Source organism: Galleria mellonella, unplaced genomic scaffold (assembly GCF_026898425.1).
Source record: "Galleria mellonella isolate WM207_F2 unplaced genomic scaffold, CSIRO_AGI_GalMel_v1 utg64, whole genome shotgun sequence".
NCBI lineage: Eukaryota > Metazoa > Arthropoda > Insecta > Lepidoptera > Pyralidae > Galleria > Galleria mellonella.
Window position 1 is genome coordinate 7,215,141 of NW_026442133.1, and position 12,436 is coordinate 7,227,576.

General features: G+C 27.0%; 1 protein-coding gene across 1 annotated transcript in view; it reads right to left on the reverse strand.

Moving 5' to 3' along the window:
• Positions 1–333: 333 nt before the first annotated feature.
• Positions 334–12,436, reverse strand: part of LOC113512597 (vesicular glutamate transporter 1) — a 71,130-nt gene continuing 59,027 nt past the window's right edge. Inside the window, exons 12-13 of the mRNA XM_052900142.1 lie at positions 11,183–11,359; positions 334–10,684 (exon numbers count right to left, since the gene is read on the reverse strand). Of these exons, the coding sequence (XP_052756102.1) occupies positions 10,505–10,684; positions 11,183–11,359 (357 nt within the window). The 3' untranslated portion in view covers positions 334–10,504. The remainder of the gene's footprint in view (positions 10,685–11,182; positions 11,360–12,436) is intronic.

Here is a 12,436-nt window from a genome sequence, read left to right on the forward strand (position 1 = left end):
ATTAAGCTAAATGTTATCTGTTGCATTTAGATATATACTAGTACACACATATCAGGTCTTATTTTATAGTAGGTATATAATGAAACCCTGTGGCCTCAGCATAGAATGAACCACCCATCCCTTTGTCGTAGGTATAAAAGAGGCGACTAAGGAAACTTATTGGTCGAGGGACGAACAGCAGCGTGCCTGTTAAAATTTCTGGAAAGCCTAACTGGTATTGCCAACCTGCCTGCCAAGCGTAGCAACTATTGCCAACACCCACTGATGGGGGAGATATACGTCCAGCAGTGGACTGTTAACGGCTGGTATGGTAAAGTATAATGAAACAAGATATAAATTTTCAAACATATATTAGGGAAGGTAATGTCATCATTTCAAAGACAATTCTATAATATTTTTTTAAAGATAATCGGACATTCAGAATTTTAACACTAACAATAAGAAATAATTTAAGTCGTATATACATGATATTCCTTCAAAAGAGAACTCTTAAATTAGCATAACTCTAGAATTAATATTTTTAGGTACATATACTCAGTTTTTTGTTTGTATAAATAATAATAAATAAAGAACATAGGTAGTTACATAACACCTAATGTTATAACTGGACCTTAAACATCAAGTATTGAAATATAACAGTAACATGTAAAAAGATAAATTCATACTTAAAATTATGATTGTATAACACAATTCAATAAATATAACTTTAAAAGAAACCCCTTAAAAACCACTAAGAAATGAATAGTTTATAAACTATAATTATATTTTTATTTATCTTACACATCAACAAGTTTGTTGCTTGAAGAATATAATTCTTCACATATATATAAATACATATATAATAATGTTCACATCTACATATTTACAGTCCAATATATATTCTCGTTGTTGTTTATAATAATGAAGTAATTAATATACATTGAAACTTAATGAAACTAATATAAAAAAAACATCACATTTCCCTCTTATATTTCCAATTTTATATTATAGAATAATTCACGTATACGCACCTACTAGTGTACTCATAAATACGCATAGAATGAAATTACTTATATTTCTAAATTCTGCACAATTAATGGAATATGAATTTTACAATGTGCGTAATAGCAGAATGATCTTCATGAAAGTTCTACTTTTATGCCACTGGAAAAGGAGTAAATTTTCCTTTTTTAGAAAAGAATGCTACCTAGTTTCTGTTTCATCCATTCTATCTACATGATGCAAAACATATTATGTTCACGATAAGTTTTACTCTACATATTTTGATGGAAATAGCTCTTTTAATGAAAAAAGAACAATGTTTTATACAGATATAAAACATCTTATACACATTCTGCTGTAGAATGTAGTTTTATTCTAATAATAAAAATTTTATGTTGATATAAACTGTGTAACATTAATAAATAATTCGTTAATGTTTTAACATCCACTAAAATTAAATAAAATCTGTTGTCATATTAAAGAATATGAAATTTATTAGTAAATGTTACATCATCAAAAGTCTACGTTGAATTATGCAAACAATTCTGACTGCATGTTAAGTATCTATTTAAATTAACATACCTGTACCTGTAGATAGTTTTTTGTATAGGTACTTAATTTGGTAATAGAATACATTTCATTTAAATGTAAAACATATTTATCTTGATCCTTTATTATGCATAACTTTTGTATTTACATTAATAAGTGAAGTAAGTTCATTTAATTAATAACTCATGACAAGAAAATACCAATCAAGGAACAGTTTATACATTATATTACAATATCATTAATACAATAAAATAATAAATAATTAAGGCCTATAAAATCAAAGGCAGCTAAACGCCATAAAATCGATTTCATTTTCACTCTATACTCAAATATAGAGCCCTGTTAATTAAAATTCTAATTATTACTAATATTCTAATTTTTTTCAATCTAGTGTCAAATATACATAGAATATCGTTCCATATTTTTGAAAAAAAAAATTAGTTTCTGTAATTTCCTGAACACTTAGCAGACTTGGATGTAGCTATCTTTGATTTTATAGGCCTCAATTTATACCGATTCTTAAAAGCAATAAATATTTTATTGAAATTAAAAATCTTTATTCTTATGGGTACATATTTTCCCAATATTTATTATTATATGTATATATATTATGATTAATAATATTCATATTTTTAATATATGATGTGACTTATATTAAAATGCAGTTGGCTAATAAAAGGAGTTTGTATTTATTTGTTAAATATCCGTTTTTTAGAAAAATAAAGAACCTTGACTTTTATTTGTATTAGGTATGTTAGTTTACTTTCTTTTTTCTGCCAAATATAGACTTCAGAACGAAGGAAAAAACATAAAATAATAATAATAAACAAAAAATAAAGCTAATAAGTAAATAAAATAGATTTATAGACAGTCATTTTACCTTACAAATTTCACCTATAAATCATAAGTTAGCTCATTTCTACTTAACAGAAATTAATACAAGAATAAATATTTTTTTCTAAGTACGTAATAACTATGCACAGTATTTTTTAATATTCTTCCTATTTTAACATTATTACTTGCAGAGATACATTTCTAAACATTTACTTACCATTACACAACAGATTATATTCCTAGATTATTTAATTACTGTAATTTCAAAGCCTTAAACTCTACCTTAATATAATGTACATAAAGTTAATATTTACATTCTATAAAATTTTATAGGCCTGATTGAAACCGAAGATACGAACTATTTGTGCTACAATTATAAAATTTGAGTTGTATTGCAGAATTTGTAATGTATTTTAAAGTAATATCCAAAATATATGTTAAGTAAAGTACAATCTTGGAAAGAAATTGCTCATAATAAACTCTCTGATTAAAATCAATTCATACATTATTATACATCTGCTTATTTAAATTTGTGGTACATATAATATAGCTAAGGTGTAAGGTTAAAAATTATAACTTTTATTAACAAAACATTAAATTCGCGTTGCTAATTACGAGTCTTACCAAACATTACGCTTTTAAGGGTTTTATTTTGAATCATTTTCTATATTAGGTAGGTGTACAAAAACGCTATTACAAGAAGTATTTTATGAGCAATATTCAAATAAATAAATAATTATTTTTTAACAAAAACATCTAAAATACAAAACATACACAAAATCTAAGCAATGAAGGGATTACAAAGCGATACAATATGTACAGCGGTGAAACTTTAGGACTTGAACGTAAATCCTTAAACATGAGTCTAATCAATAATTGACAAATCAGTGCTTCCGTGCAAGTAATACTTACCTACAATTAGCTGTTGTAGTTAGGTATACTAAAATTACACTAACGTTAAGATAATTATGTTAGGACTTTAGCACTATTTATTATATTACATCAGATTTTAAGTGATTATGCTAGACTAGTTTACTTGCAAATAATTAAAATATTTAAAATTTATAATTAATAAAAAATGTTACATTTAATCTACTAATACTTGAAGGTAATGTTTCCGCATTCGACGAAATTTAGTAAATTATCTAAAATTACTTAAATTGCTTGGAAGCGATTGCTATTTAACAATAATGTTGCTCATTGTTGTCTCTCTATCTTGTGTTTATGTAATTAATTATTAATTTTGCCTGTGTACATATTGTTAATCTTTATAACCTGTATCATTCTTTTATGGAAACAATAATTTCCCTTAATTATTTAAAATAACAGTCAGTCAAGAACGTTTTTTTCTAAGAGTTTCTTTTGTAAACTGTATGTCCATGCACAAAAATAAATATTTCTATAATAAGTTATTTTGTTGTCGATGTTCTATGTACAATAACCCGTCAGGGATTAGGAGATTAAATACAATGAATACATGAGATACAAATCACTACACTACGACGACATATATAAAATAACGTTTTAGCAAATGTTAAAGAAACGTAAACAGTCCAAATGATTAAATAGTATGTAATAAAGACAGACAGTAGGAAAGAATGTTACCTAATTATTTGGCGAAACGCGAAAGCCTTATACCCCAAAATATCCGATTTAATCCGATAATTTAATCATAAGTTCCCAGAACTAACGGCAAAAGCTAGAGGGCTTAGAATTTCGACAAAGACTGGTCTCTTACCCTGTAATAATGAATATTTTCTACTTATTTTTAATTATACAGTCAGAGCTTAGCCTCTCTAACTAATAAATAAAAATAAGTTGATATATTTACATATTTTCGTTACACTGAGCCCTCTGCATCATTGACAAAGCTATATCTGTTGTCTAAACAATCATTCGCTCAAAATGTACTGGGCTATTATTTTTACATACTAGTAAATAATTATCATCATATATATGTTACTTACATCTATACTTTACATACTAGAAATCGCTTATAAAAGCTTTATTGTCGACACAGCCTTATAGAGTGAGATCACCCCGTATAATAAATTATTGTCTTACCATTTTATCCTATCAATAAATAATTAATATTTGGTTAATATTTTTAATTGTTGTTTATAATTAGATGATTTAGCAGAAACAAATAACTAATTATAATTGTAATAGTTTTAGAAACTACTAAGAATTTTTCATACCTCCGAATTATTCATTTAAGTGGAAAATATCAATATTTTTTATGTTAACGCATTTTGTGGCAATAATAATAAAATATTTCGAGTAGATTTGGAATCAAACTATTAAAAATACATTAAATTATTATTACTACATATGAGCTTTCGTGATTTTATTGTTATAAGTTGCAAAATCTACAGGATATTATATTATGATAGTGTTAACTTATTTTTTTAATTGTTAGTTGAATAATATCCGTAAGTTTTGCCATTTTTAATAAATGTTCAATATATATGAACAACTATTTTAGATTGATTCAAGTAGATAAAATATATATCTACAACTATTGGATATCTGATGATTGAAATTTGAATTTGTTATAATCGTATTAATATCTAGCAAAATCCTTGCTGGCATTTTGCTTTTTAAGGATTTAAACATCGTAACTAATATTTTTTTCATCTTGCTAACATAATGGCACATATAAACAGTTATTTAAATAGTTTTTGAGATATATGAATTTCGGAAGTATGACTATTATTTTATATAAAAAAATGGTACCATCACATTTTTTAAATATATTATTTATTATGATAACTTACAAGTACACATATTTAATGACTACCTATTAAAAACGATGGTGTACATTAACAAGTGGATTGGGAGACCCTTTCGCCATGTATTTGGACATAGTGAAAATTATCACTAAAATAAATTTATTGTATATATTATCCGTAATATTATCATGAATATGATAATATTTATACCAATTAAATGCACTTTTCCCGACCTTTTTGAAAATGTATGATTGCAGTTTAAATAGATATAAGTGTAAAATATTTAATAAATAGTAGCTTTAAATATAACAAACAATAACCTTAATTTGATATTTTAAAATAACAATTAAAGAATATAATAAATAGCAATTTTTTTCATCTTATTAATCAAATTCAGTTTTAATTTTGACATTACTTGATGCGTCTGCTTTTTATTAAGACTTATTTTAATAAGTATAAATAATAAAATTATTTATATAATTAAAATTTAAGCCCTTTATTCTAAAAATGATATTTTGTTTGTTATTTCTAAAAAAAAGTTTAATTTATAGATAGAGACACATATTACTACACATTCAAGTAATATTATTTCTTCAAAGTATTTTACAGCACTGAATTGACGGCGTAGAGATTCTTAAAAAACAACGATTTAAAAATTTTACACTATTACTATTAAATTTATATACCTACCAATTAAAAAAAGTCCAGTTCATATACAACATCACCAAAATACTATATATAAAAATTCTAAACTTTGTCTTCTAACAAGTGCCTACATAAAAAATATAGTTTATTTATTACAAATTATTTTGGAGTAAGATTATATTAAATAATAATTGTGTTGTAAACTATGTAATGTTGTGTTTTAAAACTTACTAGTTTATGATAAACCATTGCATTGTCTTTGATTTGATATAAATAATAATGTATATAACTATATATACCATATATTTTTTCAATCACATTGTCTAATAAGCTTTTAAACTTAAAAACTTCGAGATAGCATTACCGATCTCAATTCCATATTTCGCAAAAGATCACGCCACATACATAGCTGCTAGTTTTTGCCGCCTTCTTTTTATATTTATCTTCAGGTTAAACAAAACAAAATTACCTTTATATTACAGCTAAAAAAAAAAAAACAGAATTAGTCTACTACTCGCAAATTAACGAAGTCAGCTGATTCTAGTTTTTTATTCATAGTAAGGCGCTTAATACATATATCGTTTCTGCGCTGCGCCCTCATGCTCGTGTACCCACTGTCTCAACTATTTACATTCGAGAATAGCGTAATGCAACTTATAAAACGCAGAATAGTATGATTTTCAGATCTGGAATTATGATTAGTCTGTCTCTGTCAGATTATGTATGTAAGTTTTTTCTATTAAACAACAATATATTTCAATGAAGATCACATAAAATACAACAAATTGTAATTACTTTGTGGGTAAGATATTACGCAAGAGCAAACATCGTAATTTTATATTTAAATGTAGCAAAGTAACGTAAAATGAGTATAATTATAGCTTACCTGTGTTATTGACCGATAAAATCTAAAGAAGTTCAACTTAAATAAATAATATTTAATTGAATAAAAGTTTATGAAATCACATATATAAATGGCAATGATAATTTTCACCCATGTCCAACATTTTTTTTTTATACTAGGCAATCATTAAAATAACGGATATATAATATTTACTTATATCCTATAAATATTATCACTTCAAGTACATATTCACGACATAATATCGCTGTATTTATTTACTGACAGAAAAAACATCTCGAAGCCTTATTGTATAAGACTGCTACAGAGCTATAATTGCACAGTAGCCGGCTAATTTGAAAGGTGGCAATAGAATTTTTTATATTTACAACGATCGATTGTATGAACTAAATTTCCAATTTGATGATCCAATGGATTCAATATTTTTTTATATTTATTGTTTCAATACTTTTTTCACACGAGTAGTACAAGTATATAATAAATAATAGTATTTCTTATCATAGCATTATTTGTAATAAGTTTGAAAGTAGGTATTCTGTAACTAAAATACATATTACTGGTTATTTGATTAGAATTTGTTTATTTCCATTAACATGTGTGAAAACAACCAAGTTAACGGCGAAAGATTGACCACTATTATTACTACCAGAAATTCTACGACCTTCCATATTAAACATTAAATTCCAACTGCAATTTTAATCACGCACGTTTTAGTCCAATATACCATAAACGAACTAAGAAATAGTAGTAAGCAATTCATCTATTTTAAAATTATCCTCGAAACCCAGTCATCGCAAAGAGACATCATAAGATCTCAAAAAACTACCCATTTTCTCCTCGATAAATACGATGACTAGTATCGAATTGTCACAAGGACTCATTGCAAGACATCGCCAGTCATCCTGCTTCCTTACTTAATAGATATAAATATAATCGAAAATTAGTCATTCCCAGTTTAGATGCCAATCAGTTAACACTAGATTCTGAGCAGCGATCTAATAACTTGCCTAAAAATACCTCGTTTAGAGGTGAAATATAAAACATGCGTGAACAAAATGGCAGTTAGAGATTGGCTAATATGGAAAGTTAGGGAACTTCTGTTAGTGTAATAGTGGTGGTCAGTCTTCGAGTTTTGGCAGTCACACAACTTCAAATGGTAGAGGAATTAAACAAAATAATTTTAACCAGTGATATGGACTTCCGCAAGATCATACCTAGTTCAATAAAATATTTAAAATATATTCAGAAAGTTTATTCTATTATATTTAGTTAAATTTTCACACTTTAATATGCATAGTTAATTGTTATTTATTATTTTTTTGAAAACTTTAAAATGAGTTTCCACTCAATACCTACCATACCTGGGTCCGACGTAATGTTATCAGTGTTGATGAAATTCTTTTTATTAATATAATCTTGTTGTCTCTTAATTACTTCATCTCATTTCTTAAATAAAATAACATTTAAAAAATCTTTTATAATAAATATATAACATAACCTATGTGCGTTCTTAACAAGTGAAATTATTGGTCTCAAATCCTTGCAGTCGATCTTTATTGTCAATTTTTATACATTTTGTATTTGAACCATTCACCTTATTAGTTAGATCACTCGCTATAAAGCTGACCATATACAGCCGGAAATCTTTTTTGAATTTATAATATTATTTGTCTGTAAAATAACAGTATTACACTACTAATATTTTATATTTTTGGTTTATTCATTTTTATTGCCTAATTTTATCAATTCTGGTTGTGAGAATTTAATATTATAAATTTGTAGAAGTATTCCGGCAGTATTAGGCCAGTTAAACTAAGTATTAAGAAACTAATTTAATAACAATTTATTGTCGATATCCCCTTCCTACTGTCAATAAATAAAAAGATAAAGTGCTGATGGATGATATTAGTGCTATATGCAGTGACATTATTGTCATGTAACCCAGAGTAGTGATTAAAATAACTTTTTTATTTATTTACAAGCAAATCTTAAACTATTTTACGTGCTGTACACTAACACGTATAATGCAAATAGGTAAATTGCATAGATGCAATTAAAAAGAAGTTTAACAGACAGTATTTTATTTCAAACGACAACATTATTACATATTTACTTAAACAATAATTTTGGCTAATGGTTATTTAGACGACAATACGAATTCTATATATTTACAGCAACAATTTTACTTTATTATCACAAGTACTATGTGACGAGCAGTGTTCGTCCTAAATGTAAAAGATTATTTTCAATATCTCATGACCACTGGAGAAATGTGAAAATGAAAAAATTTTATTATAAAATTGGATTAATTGTTCATGCTAATCACTTTTAGATCAAATCACCTGAGGGATTAAAGTCAATTTTATTCGTTTCAGTTGTTAGTTATCCTGTAATCTTTTTTAATTAACATTATTTTATTTGGTCAATTAGAGATTTCTTTGGTCTGTCCATAATACAGTTATTGTAAACAAATAGAAAAATAAATGTTGAACAAACGATTTTTGCTCTAGATACTTGTAGTAAATTAAGTTTAATGTTAAAGCCATAAAAAATAGTTAGAAGCAGTAGCCATATTCTAATAATCCAAAATTTTATATACGCTTAGTAAGCGATATCAGTTGTATCATGTATATATAATATAATGTATATATATATATATATATATATATATATATTTCACCAACAACATCTGTAGATTACATAAATGGTTTTGAACCTAAATAGATGTAAATAACTACTACTACTGACAAGCTATAGAAGTATTTAATTTTACTTTTACATTAAATCTTTAATTATATATTATTTATAAATCTTGGGACAAAAGGGAAATGTGAGTTTTAATAATTTAAATTAGTCCTAATTTCTGAAAAATCATTACTTGATTAACACATAAAAATATCTAAAAACTTTCCGTTGACTATACTCATAATACTAACATCAAATGACTAGAAGACTTGTTGTGTCATATATGCTTAGGTACAGCATTAAATTGAAATATTTTTAATGATTACATTACTTCCCTTAGTAATTAACATGTTCATTAATTTCCTACTTCTATTTCAATATAAGTAGGTACAAGTGATTGAATACAGTAGGTACTGAATTTTAAACAGTTATAATGTCTTAAATATTATATAAACATTTTAGAACAAGTTTCAAAGAAATTAAAACTAACAATTTATTATAATTGTGGTATTTAACTAACAATATAGAAATAATAATGAAGGTTTCCAGCGTAAATTGAGTTATTACGTATATTTAAAAGACATTATTAACGGACTATAAAGCATTCATAATACAGATGATATGCCAATGTAATTTATATACACATGTACAAGTGAAATAATAAAAATTAATAACATTAATAACAAATACTTAGAATAGATTAATATGAAACATTTAAAAGCTAAAGGAAATTAAAATTTTTCCTATCTTGCGATTGGTGGGTAAGAAGGCTTTCTCTTAAACACTTTATATAATATTTACTTAATAAAATAAACAATTTTAAGGAATATTAGGTGTCTTAGTCGCTCAAAGGCCAATCGTATTGAATTTTATTATTACAACTCATCACTACAAATATTACAGAAGTATCAATACACATACCAGATACACAAATAAAAAGAATATGTATATTCAACGATATAGCCTTCAATCCTCACGCACCATGTTTTTCATCAATGTATAAACATTTTAAATTTTACAAATTATATTTAAACTTTTATTATTTTGAAAACAGGTAAACAAATATGATATCAAGCTAATATTACATTAAATTATTTTATTGATATTTTTACAAGCTATTAAATCATTAGAAGAACAATAATAATTTTCTACCTATCTATAAAAGTCAGAGACTTTCGTATGAATGACTGATACTTACGCAGGATTCAAGACGGGTCTAGTATGTACCGTCATCAGTGAGGTCTTGATAAGGCTCCGCCGGTGGCTGGACAGGCTCAGTTTGGTAGAAGGCTCCAGAAACGAAAGGATTATTCGGGACATGTTGCTGGGGCGCCGGTGGGCGTGGGGGTGCAATAGCGCCGTATGCGGGAGGTTCACTTCCTTTTAGAGGTTCCGTCTAGACAAAAAATTACCATTCCATATGGATATTCATATATAAGCAGTTTACAATAGCATCAATACATATGTTATTTTTATAACGAGCCAAATCATATTTCGTATTCGTAGTCATTTTAATGGATGATAATAAAGCGAGGGACGAAAGGTGAGAATGAAACGGCAGGCCAGTTAGCTTATCGTGATGAATACATCTGGAATATAATACGATGATTTTCAGTGAGACTCATGTGGAAATCGATCTGATAAGCAATACTACTAGTAGTTCACATTACTAACAATTACTTCCCCCTCACTTTCGTAATCAGAATTGTTAAAAGTGGCCTAAATTTTTCACCTGACACCGCCTTTGGCTAAACATTGTTGGGATAATTTTTGATACTCGGTGGTCCAACTCCATCTACATGTATATGATCCACCAAGTTATGCCTATAATAAGCTAATAATTTTTTTAGACCAGACGTTAAAAAGTTGTAGTGATACAATTTTCTTTACTTACAAACGTAGTTTCATGATCCAATGACTTGACGGGTGGATCATAGGGCGGAGTGGGTTCTGCCCAAGGCTGCAGCTCACCAGATGCAAAAATACCATAAATAGTAATGCCGATAAAATGCACCGTCGCCCCCATGAGGAATACGTCACGCCACTCAGTAATCGCTTTCTCTAGCTTGTACTAAACAAGTAAAATAACAAATCTATTAGTTCAGATTTTTTCATTTTTTATTTAAAACATTAAACTTAAAAAGAGAACAATGTAATTGGATGTTTGCTAAAAATAAATCCTTTTTTATCTAAATATCAAGAGGAAAGTAAATCAAATTGAAGCAAAAATCTTAGATACTATGAGAATTTTTAAATAATTAAATAATATTAAAACCAATTCACTGTTTTTATTCAGTTATTACCTCAATGAATAAATTCTTATTGCTGTTGATTTATCTTATAATATTCTCCACAAAAAAAGTCAATTACGTATTATATTTGAGTCGTTAACAACATATTATTCTACAATAGCTCCTCTAACAACTACCATACTTTATATTTTAAAAACTAATAAAAATGTATCCCGACATACTCCTATCCTTAGTTCTATTTTTTTGTAACTTAGATGCCTATGAAATACAATAAAGAATATTGTAGATGCATATAGAAGATGTACGTATCAAAATCTTTCAGAATTTTTACACTAACTTCATTTGTATAGAATGCAAACCCATTCGTGCGAAAAGTCGGGTGTGGGTGATAATAAAGTGCTCAGCGCGAAATATAGTCAGCGTAACGCATCAGCGCGCACCCACAAAGCTATTCATTTGATATTCAGCACGCGCGTCATATCGAGCTCGATTTCCTTTTTTAAATTAGCCACGGCCGAATGTCCTTTTTGTTTCGCGGGAGTTCGTCGAAGTCTACGAAACTGATACCCTAGTTTCGAGGGGAACTCTCTTCAAAATTTTAATAAAACGCGTTACTTCAAAGTCGAGAAAAAGGCCCGACGACTATCAAAGAAAAAACAACCTCATTTGGTTATTGAAATAAGCTGCCTATTTAAGCTTTAGTATAATCAAAATACAAATATTATGTACTTAATTTTAAATAGGTAATAATTTAAAGGATAGGTATCGCATATAACCCTCAGATATTACATTAGGATTTGTCTTCAAAATTTAGATACCCAATCCTGACAAATGTTAACCTATACAAAATTCATTTTTATTTATTTTACACTTTATTGCACCAAGTAAAAAAAAAA